The 17,985-nt window shown below is 29.6% G+C and overlaps 2 protein-coding genes across 3 annotated transcripts; one reads left to right on the forward strand and one right to left on the reverse strand.

The window, feature by feature from the left end:
* Positions 1–4,240: 4,240 nt before the first annotated feature.
* On the forward strand, positions 4,241–7,022 carry LOC103498285 (phosphatidylglycerophosphate phosphatase PTPMT2). Its single transcript, XM_008460846.3, has 6 exons — positions 4,241–4,783; positions 5,194–5,316; positions 5,588–5,681; positions 5,781–5,863; positions 6,006–6,095; positions 6,336–7,022. The coding sequence occupies exons 1-6, from the start codon at positions 4,586–4,588 to the stop codon at positions 6,603–6,605; spliced, it is 858 nt and encodes a 285-aa protein (XP_008459068.1). The 5' UTR covers positions 4,241–4,585; the 3' UTR covers positions 6,606–7,022.
* A 4,667-nt stretch (positions 7,023–11,689) lies between these two features.
* LOC103498293 (NAC domain-containing protein 75-like) lies at positions 11,690–17,399 on the reverse strand. 2 transcript variants are annotated; one of them, XM_008460856.3, is made up of 6 exons: positions 16,825–17,399; positions 16,518–16,698; positions 15,244–15,881; positions 14,374–14,625; positions 13,858–13,953; positions 11,690–12,411 (listed from the first exon to the last, which is right to left on the reverse strand). In XM_008460856.3, the coding sequence occupies exons 1-6, from the start codon at positions 16,963–16,965 to the stop codon at positions 12,319–12,321; spliced, it is 1,401 nt and encodes a 466-aa protein (XP_008459078.1). In that variant the 5' UTR covers positions 16,966–17,399; the 3' UTR covers positions 11,690–12,318. The 2 variants fall into 2 exon arrangements, with proteins under 2 accessions (XP_008459078.1, XP_008459086.1); XM_008460864.3 differs by having other exon boundaries at positions 11,826–12,411; positions 16,518–16,711; positions 16,825–17,394.
* Between the last annotated feature and the right edge of the window lie 586 nt (positions 17,400–17,985).

The raw sequence follows: 17,985 nt of genomic DNA on the forward strand, positions 1-17,985 counted from the left end.
TGTTCTAAACATAAGTTGACAATGATACTCACTCCATTTTTTCCTTCTTTAGAGTTCAACACAATACATACAAGAGAGATTGACAACCGACTCTTTTTGCTATAATAACCTACCCCATCTAATAAAAGATACAATGTAAAGATTTTTTTTCCTTGTGATTTGTGCTAATTTGTTCCTCTCTCATTGGTCTTTTTATTTCTTTTCATACTGAAGATCTTGACTTATGTCTGAAGTTTAAAGTGAGAAAAGTCTTTTACCATTTAATTTTATTTGTATATTAAACATTTACTAATCAAAAACACTAATACCAAACATGTCTGCACTCATGTTCCTAAGATCTATATATATTTGTTTGGTACAAATACATATCTTACCAGCCTAGAGTTTGCTGCAGTAAATTCAAACTTACGACGTGAGATATTTGGTTCATAGGTTAAGGTTTTAAAATTCAAACTTGTTTCTCGATAAACTTGTGTAGGATATGAAGCTTTGAACTTTTGACATTGAAAAAATGATTATATATCAATTACCGTTAAAAGGTATGTTCATTTTGAAGATAAAATTTAAGTTAAAAAGTTAAGCTATGTTTATATATATTTATCCTAAAAACCCTAATCCCATCCGAGTATTAATTGACTTTTGATAACCAATTGGTTCTAATTAGGTTTTTGAAAATTAAGTTATATATACTTCTTCCATCTCTAAATTCATCGTATGAAAAATAGGAAAAAACATACTTAATTTAAAAAAACTAAAACAAAAAAATTGAAACCATTACCCAACAAAACGTTAAAATTTGACCTATCATTTAAGTTGTGAGAATAATCAGCTATATAAAAAGGGTAAATACTAAAAGCAAAAACTTGTATTATACACAAAGAATTTGAGTAATGATGAGATGTCATGTCTCCCATTTGGAATGAAAACTCAACCTTGTGTTGTGTGAAAATGAATGAAGAAATCAGGCGTCGTCTTGCAGCCATAAAAAAAAGTGCTCAAGTATAATGGAAGTGTGAAAGAAAGAAATTTGGAAAACACTAAACAAAAAGTATATAATTGTATATATAGTGGAAGCCATTGATGGAGCACCAATATAAGCTCTACTTAGATACCAAATGAGGCAGCTTTATTATTATTATTATTTATTTCCCACAATCCAATTTCCATCGATCAATCTCTATGTTTCCTATAAATTCAACAAATCAATGATTGAGTTAAACAAATAGAAAAATATATACACATACAAAAAAGTTGATAGAGATCAGAATTTGATTTTTAAGTTAGGTTTTGGTATAATATTAGGGTTTTTGAGTTTTTCCCTAAATAGATTGTTTTTAACAAACATGACTTGTAGGTACTGTGGTTATTGTTTATTTTGAAATCAACTTCATAATGTTTTAACAAATGTGTAGAGATGTATAGAAATCGATAGTACACAAAGCCTTTATGTGCCAACCGAGCGAACAATATTTGTGCTCCCAACGCTCAACACATCAAATGGGTGTATTCAATTATTATAAGTTATACTATTAACTATAATAATAATATCATTACTATTTTAAATCCCTTTTTCTTCCTACCGTGATTTTTTTCCTCTACTTCATCTTCTCATTTTTTTTTTCTTTATTACAATATTTACTATTTTTCAATGTTGACTAAAATGGTCGTCACACTTGAAGTATAGACTATTATAACCCATGAATTATAATAATCATAGATTATAATAACCCGAACACCTACTTTTACCTTGATTGAGAGGGCTACTTTTTGTGGTAAGGCATTATTATTATATATGTGATGAGTATATATATATATATACTATTCCTCTTCTTGACTTGTTGCCATTGTTCTTCTTCTCTGTATGCCACTAATGTCCATTGGTTTCTGTCCAACTAAAAAAATTCAATTGGAGATGGGACAGTTCTCTAAAACCCTACTAGACCTATTTTTATTTATTAATATATCATTGTTTAATATTTGTTTTCATAAATCCTTTTAAAATAACAATTGAAATGTGAAAAAATAAATAAATAAATAAACTGACACACTAGACTTTCAAATGATTGTTGATTTAACAAATTAATCAAACAAGGAAGTTAATTGCCAAATAATTGATCTAATCCATCCTTGTTAAACAAATATTTGTGGCTACATTTTAAGGTTGCTTCAATTTTTTTTCTAAGGTTTACTAACCTTATTAGTGGTAATCGTTAAATTATTCATCCATAAGTATTTATATATTTGAAAATTTTCTTATAAAATCTTCGAATACATTTATCCTTTCACACAATAATTTTTCATCATTTATTCTTACCATTATTAGTTGTAATTTTTTTTTTCTTTTTGTATGCACGAGTTGACATTTGTTTATCAATAAAATTTCGTTTTTTCTCGGGTTGATTTATATGATTGATTATATTACAACCACATTTAATATTAGTTCCAAAATAGCAAAATATGTAAGAGTTGGTGTGTAATTTTGGCTTCATACATTAATGTAAAATAGTAGCATGCATCATTGACTATATATGTAAAGAAAAACACTAGGTTCCACCACAAGTAGAAATTGGAGATTGGGTCTTTTATATATATATATACACATAAACCTCTTTGTATAATAACTTTTGGGATAGTTGCAAATGTAGCAATTATATTCAAAATAATTAAGTACATAGCAACATTTTAAAAAAAATTGCAAATATAGCAAAAACTGTCAAAATCTATCAATGATAGGAGTCTATCACTGATAGAACATGTAGCAAATGTTGGTCTATCACTGATAAACCATAAGAGTCTATCAACAATAGAAGCCTATCATTGATAGATTTTGCTATATTTGTAAATTTTTTAAAATATTACTACATACTTAATAATTATTCTAAAAATTGTTATCCATTATAATTACCCATAACTTTTTCTAAATCAAATGGGCTTACACACTTCATCTAAACCTCTTTTTGGGCCACAAGTTTCATGTCACATAGGACTATTAGGTAAAACTATGGCCTAATTCTTGTGGGATGAGAGATTCAAATGTTTCAATATTATAATTAGTTAGAGACTTATTATCTGATTAAATATTTAATTTCTTAAACATGAAGTATGGAAAAAAAAAAGAGTTATCATTTTAATTTAATTGCTATTTCTTTCTTTTTTTTCTTACAAATTCTATCATTTGTTGTCTCATAATTAATATTGATTAATATGTAAAATTGACTATAAAAGTAGAAAAGAAGTTGGAAGTTTCAATACTATGTTGAGGTAACAATAACCCATTAGTTATAAATTTGTGGATTATATTTCTTTTAAATTACAACCACAAATAAATTAAACTTTAATTTTTTTTTAAAAAAAGAAAACAATAATGGAATTAATTCTAGAAATATGTATACCACCTCATTTATGTACAAATAATAATGGAATTTGGTTTTTTCCCCACATTTTTCTTCACAATTGACATTTTTTCCCCCTTTGAACTTTTTTATTTATTTATTTTTTTATCTTCTTATCTAAAAAAAGAAAAGAAAAAGGAAAAAGATAAAAACTTTCTTTAATAGCCTTAGTGGAAAGCTTTGCTAGATTTCCCATATCAATTTTATCTATTATTATTAATAAAGATAGTGACTACATGAGGGTGGTTTGATTTGGAAATATGATTAATAAATAATGTCCTTTTTAAATAACAAACTTATCTAAAATATATAATATATGTAATGCTCATTTTTTTTTACTTTAAATAATCATCCCAATTTCTACAAAATTAGTTCGTTTTTGATTCAAGTTTAGTTTAAACCTTGACACTTAGTCCACTACTTATAAAACTTTATACACATTTGTTTATGTCTTTGTTTAAACCTTAGATAAGTAACCATGGAAGACTAAAAATATTATTTAACCTATCGAACATAAGAGATATACATTAATTAATAACAAGATGTTTAAACTTAAGTGGGTAGTAATCTTAAATTAATATATCTATAAATCATAAAAATAGTTTGTTTGATTTTTTTTTTAAAAGGTCAAATATTTATGATATACAATAAATTTAGTCTATACGATTTTGGAATTTAAGATTTAAAAATGTTTTCATAAAACAATGAGATTAAATTTGGAATTTAATCCAAATAAATAATATGATTTATATTTAGAGGTTGAATGTACGTATGCCACGTCACGTCAAACCAAATTGGGGGAAGAATTTGGAATCGATTCTGAATTGAGAAACAAATTGAATTGTGTGTGTTTCGGATAAAAACCTTCTTCGTCATTGACTATTCAGTTTCCTTATAATTCGTATTCCCTGTGGATCATTCCATTTTCATCCCACCTTTCTCTCCGCTCGATTCATACTAACTTTACAGATTCTCTCACTCTTCATCTCTCTTTATTTTTGTAATTTCAATTTCTTTCGCTTTCCAATCCCATACCCCTTTTCCCTCAATCTTCCTACACTACTTTCATTTTTTATTTTTTCCTGAGATTTCGCTTTGATTTTCTCCCCAATTCCTTGGATTTTGGATTTTCTGATCTGGGTTTTTGATTTTTTCATCTGGGTGTTGGATTTTGTTTCTGGGATTTTTGTGGGATGAAGATCGTTGAATTGGAAGATGCTGGAAATGATCGGGGAAATGAAAAAATCGGTAGTGGTCAGATTGTGAAAGTCGATGCCAAAAGAGCTTTGGTTGGTGCTGGGGCTCGAATCTTGTTTTACCCTACCCTTTTGTATAACGTGCTTCGGAACAAAATGGAAGCTGAATTCAGATGGTGGGATGAAGTTGATCAGGTTGGTTGGAATTTTTTCGTTTTGATTTTGTTCTATTCCGATCGAACTGCTTAGGAATTTGTTTTCATTGGAACTGAAATGTCTCCCTAGATTTATATTCTTGCTTGTATTAATTTGAAGCTATTTTGACCTGTTTGACTTTTGAGGTTGGAATAATTTTCAGGACAAGAAAGTTTTGGTATCTCTGATTATTATGTCCACACTATGCAGCTTTGATTGTTTAACATCGTATGTAATGATGAATTTGATGATCAGGGTGTATACAACTATAGATTTCTAGAAACTAAATTGATTTGTTTGTTTTTATTTATGCAATTTCTGTTACAGATTTATCTCTGCATTATGATGATCAATAATTTTCCATTGTGTTTTGTATTGTTAATTTCAACGGCTATGTTTTGTCTTCCCAGTTTCTTTTGCTAGGTGCAGTGCCCTTCCCCAAAGACGTGCCAAGATTGAAGAAGCTTGGTGTCGGTGGTGTTATCACTCTCAATGAACCTTATGAAACTCTAGTTCCATCTTCCTTGTATTACGTGAGTCCTGCTTTCTTCTTTATTTGCCTGTTTTCATATATTTTCTTGTACTCGGAGCTCCAAAAATTGTTTTGTTCACTGAATTGAAACTGGATACTATTATCTGATTCAATTGAAGAGAGCTGACTTTTCTTGTTTTGAATAGCCTGAGGACTTTGAATGAACTTCTTTCTATGTCAGACCTGTTCCTTTCCAATAAGATTGGTGACATTGAAGATTTTGTTTAATCACGAGAGTTCTACTAGTTGACTGACTATTGAATGTTCTGCAGCGCCATGGAATCGATCACTTAAAGATCCCAACAAGAGATTATTGTTTTGCTCCTAAGTTTTCTGATATTAGCCGAGCTGTTGACTTTATTCACAGTGAGTTGTTTTCTTATCTGTAACTTTTGTAACGTCATTTGTTCCTCTGTTTCTTCCGATATGTGTGCTATGATTTTATACGTTTTATTTTATTTTCAGGAAATGCATCATCTGGTAAAACGACATACGTCCATTGTAAAGCAGGACGAGGAAGGAGCACAACCATTGTGCTTTGCTATTTGGTAATATCATGTACCCTTCTTTTGCAGAAACATTGTACTATTGTGGGATAAGTAGAAGAAGAAATGAACTTTTGAGATACCCAGCGTTTTGATCTTGTGCAAACAGTCGGGATTGTGTTGATTTACTTTTTTAAAATTTCAGGTCAAATATAAGCACATGACCCCGTCTGCTGCACTGGACTACGTGCGTTCTAGAAGACCACGTGTGTTGCTCGCCCCCTCACAGTGGGAGGTAAAAGAAATTACTCTCGAACATAAACTCTTTTAGATCATAAGCTTGTGAAAATCACAGTTTTTAGCTCCACTATTTGTTGTTTTCATATCTATAGGTTGGTAAGTTCAATGGCCAAGTGGATGTGTTACGTGACAAGCTTTTGGGATATCTTTTGTTGTAGTTAATTACTTGTGATTTATAATGTATTTTCATTCTGGGTTTCTTTTTTGGTTTTCACTATGGTCTTATAACGCACAGGCTGTTCAAGAATACAGCAACCGTGGACCTGTGACAAGTTCTAGCTCACCCTCAGGAGGAGATGCAGTCCTCATTACGAAAGATGATTTAGAAGGATATCACGGTACATGCATCGACAGTGCGGGTAGAGAACTTGCAGTAGTCCCTTGGATGGGTAAGTCAAAGCCGATGATAGCAAGGTTGTCCTGCCTCTTTTCCTCTTTGATAGTTCATGGAAGTACTGGATCTCTTATTAAGCGTCTGCCTGTGCCGGAGGCTCGTGCTTGCTGATGATAACCATAGCAACCCCCTCTTGTATAGTTGTATCATGAAAGTAAGAATCTACTCTTGTTTAGAGTGGAGACGAATGGAAAAGGCTCGAAGAACGTCGTTCGTATGGAGCTCGTAGAACACTATAACAGTGATTAGGTTGTACATAACTGGTACATCAAAATTTTCCCTTCCCTTAAATTATCTCCTCAAGAAAGAAAAAAAAGAAAACCTTGTGGTTTGCGCTGATGGAAAATACTAAGCTTGTGTCAGCTATGAAGTCGAAATGGTATCGACCTTTCTTGAACAAGATCGGTTGTGTACAAACCTTGACCTGTCCTTCGGTTCTATGGTTAGCAACAGCCAAAACCAAGCAGCCATGTAAATTTGATCATGATATCCATTACCACTTAAAAGATTTTGCCACAGGTTCAAATATTTGCATTGTGAAACCTGAACTTAATTCAAAGGGGGAAAAGCAACTTATTGACATACTTTCATGCATCCATTTTTGCAGAACAACTTGATTGTTGATCAGGTAAACTTAGTCAACCCTCTAGTTAGATTTAAAAAAGATGGAAACTTACTGAAATCAATATGTAATCAATATATATTCAACTTTATGAATAAAACATGTTTTAATAAGTTGAACTACAACTATATAAGTTTAGATTGGTAAATTAAATTAAACTACTTTTAAACAACTATTCGTGGTTTGGTAATATGTCGTTATCAAAAATGAATTACGTCCCTATCGAAAATGAATTATATTAGTTGGGACGTAGAGATGACTAAATCATCAGTTTGTGACAAACTCAGAAAAGTTTTGGTCAATTGTTTTCCAAATCCCTTACATGCTTTTGGGTTTTGAGTTACTGTTATAATTGTTTACGTGTAAAGAAAAACTTACAAACTTTAGTTAACAATTATCTTGTATAATTTATATATTTATCTCCATAATTCGATCCATGAAAATATCCAATTATTGATAAAAAAAGGAAAATCAATTTGAATTTTAAAAACTGTTTACTGGATTCTAAAAGAAAATTTCCCTAAAATATAAATATCATAGAAAACTTATATGCTATATTTGCAAACGTTATAACATTATATTTCAAATCCTAATTTTAGAAAAATATGTTTTTTTAATTATTAATTATTAATTATTTATTTTAAAGATAGAAAAGAAAGGTTGATGGAATCCATTGCTCTTCTTACGTATATTGACATCTTTGGATTCTTATTTAAGAGGATTAATTGGTTGACCTTTGTGAATAGTAAATATGCTCTATAAGAATTTGAAAAAAGAAAAAAAAAATTAAAAAAGTACCTTTAAAATGCTTTGGAAATATGAAGCAAAAAAATAATAAAAACTTTAAGAAATAGCTTTTTCACCTAATTAAATATATATTCTATAGAATGTTCAGAGTATTTCTTTTAATTATTTAGCATGTCGCTATTGCTTAAAAAGCTCCAATTTCATCCATGATAATAATTTCTTTTTTTAGAAATAATAATAATAAAACAAACAAAATAACTTAAGAGGAAAATTATAAAAATTTCTCTTAGCTCCATATTTTCTCTTTTTAATTTCTTTCCTTTTTTTAAAATTTACTTACTATTATTTGTAAGTTTTTGAAAAATGAGATACTTAGCGATGATGTTAGGTCGAAACTAATATTTTTTTTCTTAAGAAAACAATAGAAAAAAACATTAGAGACTAAATGTAGATCGGTTTTAACTAATCAAAGATTAAATCGAGATAAACTCAAATTAAATTATGAAAGTGCTTTTGAAGAATAATTGATTTATTTATGTTCAAAAGAAAAAAAAAAGAAGAAAAAGAAGTATTGTTCATTATTATGGGATACAATAAAATGTTAAAGATAACACTGAAATTAAACACAATTGATTAACATGATATGAATTCAATGACGTATTTGTAAGTTAATCAATTATATCTAACAGCTCTAGTATATTAAAATCTTGAGTAATTAATTACCAAACTATATCATCAGAAAGTCATTTGGTGATATAGATATATGTAGTTTGATTGTCTACCATGTTCATAATTTTTCTTTAATAAAAGAAAATTTCTCTTTCAAAAACTACAATTTCATGTCCTAAACCTTCCATAAACGTTTTAAAACTACTAAACCTACCGTTTGAGAACAGAAATCGACTAGGAAATGATATTGCATGGTAGTGAAGTGACCTAATAGATCAAAAATTCATGTTCACCCCTCATCATTTTAGGTTATTGTCATATCATTTCAGGTTCCACTCTCGATTGATAATTACAAGCATCATTTCATATTAGGTTCACATAAATCAAATAAATATTATATTTTGCCAAAATGAGTTTACATCAACAATAATTGACATAATCCTTATCGATCGTCGAGATAAACTATTTCGTCAACAACTTCGTAGTTATTGTACTCGAATAAATAATTTCCTTAGCATATATACTTAGAGCCGAAGTAAAGTACTACTTTACACACACATATATAATTGATTTGTCTTTAGCAACATATCTTATTAATTAAACTTAGAATTAAAAGTAGTATATGGTTGGAGAGTATTAAAAAAATTAGAATGCAAAAAAGGAAGGGAAAACCCATGTCTATGGGCACATTGTGGAAGAATCCAAGAAAAGGTTGAGTTTGGCCATGTTGTGATATTCTTCTTTGCACTAACTATAATTCTTCTTGCAACTTCTTTTTGGGACCAAAATCTGCAAACCCAAAAAGATAAACCCTAACCCATACCTAAAACCCAAACCCCATACATACTCTAATAATTACGCTAATTATATAATGAATTAACACCTTTACGTTATAAACAATAATTAAGTATACAGTAACATTTTAAAAAATTGTAAATAATATAGCAAAGTTCATCAGTCATAGACTCTTATGGTTTATCTATCAGTAATAGACTAATATTTGCATTATAATCTATCAGTGATAGTCCCATATCATTGATAAACTTTGACAAATTTTGATATATTTACAATTTTTCTAAAAAATATTATATATACTTTTATATATATATATTATATCAGTTTCTTTTTAGGTTGAACCAATTCATCACCTTTTTTGCCCCTCTTTTATTTTATTTTATAGTTTCATATGAATTTTGATTTTGAATGGCTACATATCCTTCTCTTCCTAATATTCCCACCCACCATCCCTAATCCCCTTAGGATCTTTCACACACTCTCTCTCCCTTTCATTCCTACTTTTTCTAACCCTACATAAGAAAATAATAAAGTAATTGTTTTTCTATTGAAACAACTATAAATTAAAGAAAACAAACCAATTAATAGAAGAGCATATACATTTTGTATTTTGTTTGTTATTTTGAAAAATGCCAAAAAAAAAAAACTTATATATATATATATGTGTGTGTGTATATATATATAAAAGATGAATATAAAACAATATAACCGAACCAAACTTTCGCCCACACACTTGAAACAATAAATTCATATAGATAAATTATATACATTTGCCGATTGATGTTTTCAATGGTGAAGTGAGGTGACTTTTACTTTGTTTTAGTTAAACGATAGTGTTAAAAATGTGTTAACTTTGTTAAGATGTTTATATATCTATAGTTCAAAAAATAGTTTACCTACCCCAAACTTTTATATTTCTAAAATAAAATATAAATATGTTCATCAAACATAAAAGGAGAAAGGAAGAGAGAGATTTGGAAGATGATGAGCCAAACATTATATACAATAATAGGTCATTTTCAAATACAAAAGTTTATTCTTGTCACACTCTCTTTCTTTTTAATATTCATAATATCTTTGTTTCCTTTCTTTTATTCCTTTTAGAAACTAAGGATGAAACAGCTACCAAATCACTTCCAATATTTTTATTATATATAGTTCTTCATATATGCACGTCCTCAAAACAAAAAAAAAAAAAAGAACCCAACATGCACCACGTTACCCTCTCTCTCTATATATATATAAAATTACTTCAAAAATAAAAATAAAGTTGAGTACATAATTTAGAATAGAATAAAGTAAAAAGGGAAGCTAATTAAATTAAGAGTCGTCCCAACCAACATACCAAAAAACAAGAACATTGACATAAAGTATGAAACCCCATGTTATTCTTACACAAAGAAAAAAAAATTATTAAGATCCTCAAAAAAAATTTCCCCAAGCTGCAAGAAGAAAAAATCGACATCTCGGAGGGGGGGAAAACGACGTAACCCTAGCTACCGACATGTATATGGAGTACATAAGTTTGAACCCAAACACAAACTATGGTTGGATGAGAAAGAATAGAAAAGAAAATTAAAAGCACATTCTTTGATTTCCCACATTGAGATATGTTTAAAGTTGATTTACTTTTTAAGAAAAAGAAGAAAATTATAACAATGACATATCATTGGCACAAACTTAGAAAAAGGAGGTTGTTGAAAAATAATTGAAATATATGTAAACAAAAACTAAACTAAGGTTACAAAAATCACAAGATTTTAGTCTTTTGACATTTAGGTTTTGGATGTATTTTTCATATTCTATAAGTCCATGAATTTTCAATTTTGATTTTTTTTTGTTTGGTTTAATTGACCCTTAACTTATTCGATATATTTTTTAAAATTTAACAAAAAGTCAAATTTATATCAAAATTGATCAATTAATTTATTGTTAATATCTCAAGAAAACTAATAGACCAAAAAATAATTTAATGAAATTTTTAGAGTTCATCAAATATGTATTAAATAATTTTCTTATGGTCAATTCAATTTGTTTAACTCGCACCCCTAATATCGTCTTAATAAATCATATATATATATATATATATATATATATATATATATCCTATATAGAAGTGTGAGAAAATTAAAGAGAGAGTAATGGTACTTTATTTCATGTTACTAGACAACTATTGGAAGATTAAAGGTTTTGAAAGAGAGAAGCATATATTTGCAGCTGCTTTCCTTTTGATAAAGAAATGAAAGTAAACAATAATACACTACAAATATATATATGTGTGTGTGTGTGTTTCTCTCCAAAGTGCTTAATTATAAAGGTGAAGTTAGAAAAAAAAAAGTAAATAATTCCTCAACTCAAAGTGTGCCAGACATCTTTTGTTCATTAATTTTTTTTTTTCAAAACAATAGCTCTCTTTATCTATTTAATTCCACATATGTATATATGTATATTTCCTAAGAAGAAGAGTAATATATATAATTAATAATAATACAAGCTCAATGAGATATAGAAATGTATATAAATTTCTGTTGTACTATTTTTGTGTGAAAAAAAAAAAACACAAAAGCAAAACTATACAAAAATTTCAAAACAAAAAGAAAAGAAAGAAGAAAGAATATTAAGTGATGGAAGAAGATGATAGTGTAATGATAAGTATGATGATTTTGATGGCTCAAACACTGCATTTTTCTTGCCTCTTTGACCCTTTTTCCTTCTAAAGCTGCACCCTCTTTTTCTCCCCCTTCTTTCCACCATGGACTTGGTTTGATTTTGGTAATTTTTTTTAAGAACAAAAAAAGGTGAAATGGGATTATTTTGTTTAATTGATGGGGTTTTTTTTTTTTTTTTGGGGGGGGGGGGGGGGAAGGAGAAGGTATATAGAGGATATATGTAATAATAATGATGAGGATAATAATGTTGTCTCTTTAATTAAGGAAGAAACTTGGGTGTTTTTTGGTTTTGTTTTGTGTTTCCTTTTTTTTTTTGGTTTTATCAATGATGATTTGGGTTGTCAGGTTCAGGCCAGAAAGGAGAGTACTTCATCCATTCTGCTGCTTCTTGAGGGTTGTTTCCCATTGTTGACTCCTGCAAAAACCAGACAAAGAAAAGAAAAACACAAAACCATGCACAATATATTATATGTATCTCAAAGTTAAAATTAGGGTTTCCCCTCGCACATTTAGTTTTCCTCTTTGTAGGTTTATTATTATATATCCAATATTTGTTTGACACATCTATAACACCTACATCATATACTCGGACTTAGTCCGTTACATTCATTCAAAGGAGATTGTGAGTATATACTAATATAAAATGTATTAATTAGTCTATTTAATCATCACGAGATAGTATTTAGTAAAATATCAAACCTAATTTAGCCATCATTTTGAGCTATTTAAAACATCTCTTTCTTCAAAAATTGGAGCATCAAACACAATGGGAAGAACAAATGTGAAAATATAATAAGATAAGGTACTTGCCTATATACACAAATATTCATTAGGAGCTCTATCCTATCGGCTTTTCATGTGGTGTTTATGTTTGTCAATCTATTGTTATTGCATTTTAATTAATAGTTAGGTAAGTTCACTAATATCTATCTCCAAAAAAATACTTTGTTAAATCTTCGATTAACTCAACGGATTAGTCTAATAGATAAAGGTACATAAATTAAATAATTATATGATCAACACTAATAAGCTCTGCCTAATTGGGTTCTTAGGTAATTCAATATTATTAGAAGAAAAGAAATCACTCCTAATTAAGTCAAATGTTTAACCTCTCCCACCTTAAAGCTATTATTGCTTAGAACAAAGGCTACAAAGTTCAAGAAAAGTGAAAGAAGTCTCCAATTTGAACTCTAAAAACAAATAAAAAAAAAATCAAAGAGAGAACTCATAGCTTATTTTTAAATTAAAATTTTTAACAAAGTTAGAGATCCACCAAAACCCCAGAAATGGGAGAGCTTTATTGTGTTTTATAAAGATATTAAACAAAAATAATTAAGCTATTAAAAAATTTCAAAACAAAAAGCTCACACCCACTATGGCTCTCAAAAGTAGGAAGTTTGAGAGATTTGTATTTCAATTTATCAACTTTTTTTTTTCTTTCTTTTTTTCTTATTTTTTTTTAGTAGTTTCATTCCAAATTAAATGAAGGCAGAATATATTCTCTTGTCTGGATCAGTTTTTGAGTTTTTTTTTTTTTTTTTTTTTTTTTTTTTTTTTTTGCTTTTCCTCTATCATAAAATAAACACTAAAAACATAGATTCTATGGTGAAATCTATAATGAAAAGAAAGATAAAGTTCATAACTCTTTAATTCAAAATAATATACCCATTAAAGAATTTGTGTTTTTCTTTCTTTTACATAAATATTATTCCTTACTCTAAAATTTTCTAATTTATACTGCGATTAATAATAAATTTAATCAGTCCTCGTCACGTTTAAAATCACATTATCTAAAAGTTTAAGGACCGAATTTATAATATTATTTTAATTGGAAAAAAAGGGTGTATAAAAATGAACTTACTTCTTTGATATTAGATGAAGTGCAACCCATTATGAGTTCTTCCAAACCAGAAGCAGACCTTCCTCCTAGCTTATGATGTTGTTCTTGTTGTTGTTGCTGTAAAGAAGAAAAAAAAAATCATCATCTTAAGTGACTTTTTTTTTCTTTTTTTAATCTTTCTTTCCCAAAGCTTATAATATTCCAAAGTGAAAAAGATTTTGTACTATGCCATATCTTTGCAAATTTAGTTAACACACACCAAAGGAAATTCTCCATTTAACCCCCAATGTATGTACTTTTTATATTTACATGCCATATAGAAAATGGAGAAATTTAGGTTTTATGTTTAATAAACACGACTTTTCATTTGTATTTCAAATCGTTATATACTAAAAAGAAAGATTGAAATTTGGTTATAAATCATTCTACGTTTTCTTAGAAAAGATGAAGATTATTATTGTAAAAAAAGTTAAAAGAGGGTAAAGTTTTCAAAAGCTAAATAGATATCAAATGAGACAATGTAGTTAATTAGTTTACCTGAAAGCTTTCACTTTGCAGCATTAGTGGAGAAACTCGGTATGAGTCGTGGTCGAGAATGATCGAGGAATGGTGGAGAGGAGGCGGACAGATGATTGTGGAGATTGGATTTGAAGGACGAGTGATTTGAAATGCGGTAGTCACCATTGGATGATGGTGCTGCCGCTGAAGGTGGTGGTGGTGGTTTCGATGATCTCCGATGTCCTCGGTCGGGGGAGCTTCTCTTGTCGTTGAAGCTTCTCCAATGCCAGGCTATGGGAGAAAATAGGACAAAATTAATTAACTTTCAAGCAATACTTTCTTTCTTTCTTTCTTTTTTTAAATTTTCTATATGTTGTTTTCTATTGGTATTGTTTTGTCAATTTAATGTTACTATTTGGTGGGTAAGGAATTCTTATTTTTAGTTAGATGACAAATTATAATGTTCCAAAAATCTCTAAATTAGCCTCATAAAATTATGCTGCAAATGCAAGCAAAATATAAGGTATGAGAAAACCTACATAAAAACTTTCCAATTTGATTCCTTATCTCCTTAAATTATATGATGATTAAATCTTCATTTTATTTATTCTAATCATGCATTAATCTTCATTTTATGTTCCCTAAGCTTAAAAAAGAAATTAAAAGAAAGAAAGAAAAAAAAAGGCTATATATTATTCCTTCTTTTTTACCATGAAATCTTTTGCTCCCAATAGAGAAAATTAAAATTTGAAAATTATTTACCAAAATACATTAGAGAAAATCAAGAAGGCAAAGAAAAGCATTATTCTTAGAAAGAAAAAAAAAAGGTTTAATTTCTAAAGAGAAAAAGAAAACCATTAAAAAATGGAAAAAGGAGATATGCATGGAATAATAAAATTAAATACAAACCTCATCAAAGGTTCTTCTGAACGGACCAAAGCTAAAATGATCAGCTTTGAATTGTTGAATGTGATCCAATCCGGCGTATGTTGCAGCAGTGATATGCGGCGGAGGACAAAGACCACTGCCACCACCACCACCTACGGATGACATTTCGTCTCTCTGGCCAGTGGTCATTTCTCGAGAAGACGAACAACTCCCGCTCCCACTCTCCCTTCTACTACTAAGAACAAGGTTGTCGCCGCTAAGCTCGGGGCTAACACCGACACTGACGGGCTTGTCCGAGGAAGACCAACTACACTGGCGAGGCTGTGTTTGATAAAAAATCTTAGAAACAACAAGCTCTCCTTCTTTCTCCTCCTCATGTTGGCCTAAATGGTATTGGTGCATAACCCAATTGGTTTTTTCGGGTTTTCGGTTTTTGCCAAAGTTGGTGTAAAGAACAAGGATTTTTTTGCAGCCCTTTTGGCGGCCGTTGACCATGACCGGCCGTGTTTTTCCGGTCTTATGCCACCGTGTTTCACCGCCACCGCCTCCACCTTGGAAGTCGCATTCCGTTTGGATTTTTCTTCGCTTTCTTGTTCCTGTTGTGTAAGCTTTCGATGGCCTGTGGAAGAAATGTCTACTCAATCCATCTCTTGTAACTCCTACATTCAAAAAAGAAAAAGAAAACGAAAAAAAAATGAATTGAGAAGTTGGAACATTGTATAGCTGACGACTCTATACGATGACATATACGAGAGATCAAAAACTAAAAAGATGTATTTTAATCTTGTTGAACACTAATGTATATGCAAACATACATACATATTTGTAGCATTTTTTTTTTCTGCTAAAAATTCAGCAATATGTTGTTTAAAGTTGGATAAATTTTGAAATTGCATCCAACCGTTATTAAGATCATCGATCACGTCAAAATACTTTTCTTCAAAAATATAGAGAGGAAATTCATTTATAAATTAAAAAAAGAACAAAAAATAAAATTTGAGCAAAATTCCAAGTTAGTTGGCTTAGGTGCAACCATAAGGGGTTTCCCCTCAAAGTCATATCCAACTTGAAAGAAAGGGAAAAAAAAAAAAAAGAAAAAATACAATTGTGCATTTGATACATATAAAAGCAAATTAAACTACACATAAATATATTATCCAATCCAAAGAATGATTTCCCAATTTTTTTTTCTAAAATTTGACTAAAAATATTCTTCTTTATCCACATTTATCATTCTTTCTAGTATGGGAAAAAGAAAGAGTTCTAATTTATTTTTAAAAAGAAAAATAATTTACCCGGAAGCTTTTCAGGATGAGTATAACAAATCCCATCTTCACCTTCAATTGTAGGAATGAACTCATCAATCAAAGGGTGAGATTTCATGTCATGTTTAGCTTCAACTTTAGCTTCAAGATGCTCTATCAGTTCTTGATCTGTTGGGTCAAATTTCACTCCTGCTGGTAAACCTAACCAATCCTACACAAAATAACTCCAATTCCAAATTTCCAACCTAATTATACATAATACAAACTCAAAACAAATAAAATAAAGTAATCATAGCATAGCATAGCATAGCATAAGGTCCTGTGTTTTTTTAATTACCGGCTTTGCTTCTAGCTTGTGCCCGCACCCAGGACACTGCTTCGATCCACACTTTTGATGTTCCTCTAGTTTCGCATCGATAAGATCCGAGCTCGTTATCGACCCCAAATTGCTCTTCGTACTTGCCATACTCGTTGTCATGGTCGTTTCGATTAAAAGGAGATCAAAGATATAATATGCTATCTTATTGTTGTTCTATGAACTTGGGTATAGTAAAATCTCATAACTTTGAAGGAAAAAAAGAAAACTTTTTTCACAACCCACTTACTAAAATTGAATTCTAAGAAGTGGGTTTTGTTTAGAAATGAGAAATTAGAAGAGAAGAAGAACAAGTTTCGATTTTTTTTTTCACCCACACGAGAAAGATCTTCAGAGAAGAGCCCTAAAGAAAAGAAATAAAGAGAGAAAAAAAAAAGGAAAAAGAAGAAACTGTCGATGTGGGTTTTGAGAGATATAAAACTTATTGCTTTAACAAGATAGAAGAATTGAAAAAAAAAATAGAATTTTGCTGTCTTAACTTTAACTGAAGAAACAAAGAGAAAAAGAGGGGGAAAAGGAAAAGGTAAGGACTGAAAACCTAGAGAGGAAACTTTAGAAGAAGAAGAAGAAGAAGAAGAAGAAGAAGAAGAGGGATATAGAAAATGATATATATGATAAATAAATATATAATATATAATATAAAAAATATATATGATATTATTGTAAGAATTTATTTTGTGGGAAGAAGGAAAAACCGAAGAGGGTGAGGGAGGAAGAGGGAGAGGGAGAGGGAGAGAGAGAGAGAGAGAGAGAGAGAGAGAGAAGAAAAAACCAAGTTGATTTCTTTGTAATAAAGCTCTTAAGAGTGTCTGTTGGTTTGTTTCTTTTGTGTGTTTGAACAATTGACTGACTAAATTAAAAAAGCAAAAGCCAAACCAACAATGAAATGTTCTTCTTTCTTACCCTCTCTCTTAGGCCCAATTCCTAAAGTTAACTAATTACTATAACCATTTATAATATATATATATATATATACACATATTAATTTTATATATATGGTTTTGTTTTAGCCCACAGCCATATCTCCCTTTTCACACACATATATTGTTAAAGTGAGGAAAAGTTTAGTCTATATGTTTGTGTTTATCATGATAGATTCTTGATTTTGTATCTTATATGTGA

The sequence above is a fragment of the Cucumis melo genome, chromosome 5 (genome assembly GCF_025177605.1).
Source record: "Cucumis melo cultivar AY chromosome 5, USDA_Cmelo_AY_1.0, whole genome shotgun sequence".
NCBI lineage: Eukaryota > Viridiplantae > Streptophyta > Magnoliopsida > Cucurbitales > Cucurbitaceae > Cucumis > Cucumis melo.

What these genes read in the sequence shown, in the direction of transcription:
- LOC103498285 (XM_008460846.3), top strand. Translation starts at nt 4,586, where the DNA reads ATGAAGATCGTTGAATTGGAAGATGCTGGAAATGATCGGGGAAATGAA. An exon ending in TTCCATCTTCCTTGTATTAC is followed by an intron (nt 5,317 to 5,587) that starts GTGAGTCCTGCT and finishes AATGTTCTGCAG; the next exon opens with CGCCATGGAATCGATCACTT. An exon ending in TCGCCCCCTCACAGTGGGAG is followed by an intron (nt 6,096 to 6,335) that starts GTAAAAGAAATT and finishes TATAACGCACAG; the next exon opens with GCTGTTCAAGAATACAGCAA.
- LOC103498293 (XM_008460856.3), bottom strand. Translation starts at nt 16,965, where the DNA reads ATGACAACGAGTATGGCAAGTACGAAGAGCAATTTGGGGTCGATAACG. An exon ending in TCATCCTGAAAAGCTTCCGG is followed by an intron (nt 15,882 to 16,517) that starts GTAAATTATTTT and finishes TTTTGAATGTAG; the next exon opens with GAGTTACAAGAGATGGATTG. An exon ending in TCAGAAGAACCTTTGATGAG is followed by an intron (nt 14,626 to 15,243) that starts GTTTGTATTTAA and finishes TTTCTCCCATAG; the next exon opens with CCTGGCATTGGAGAAGCTTC.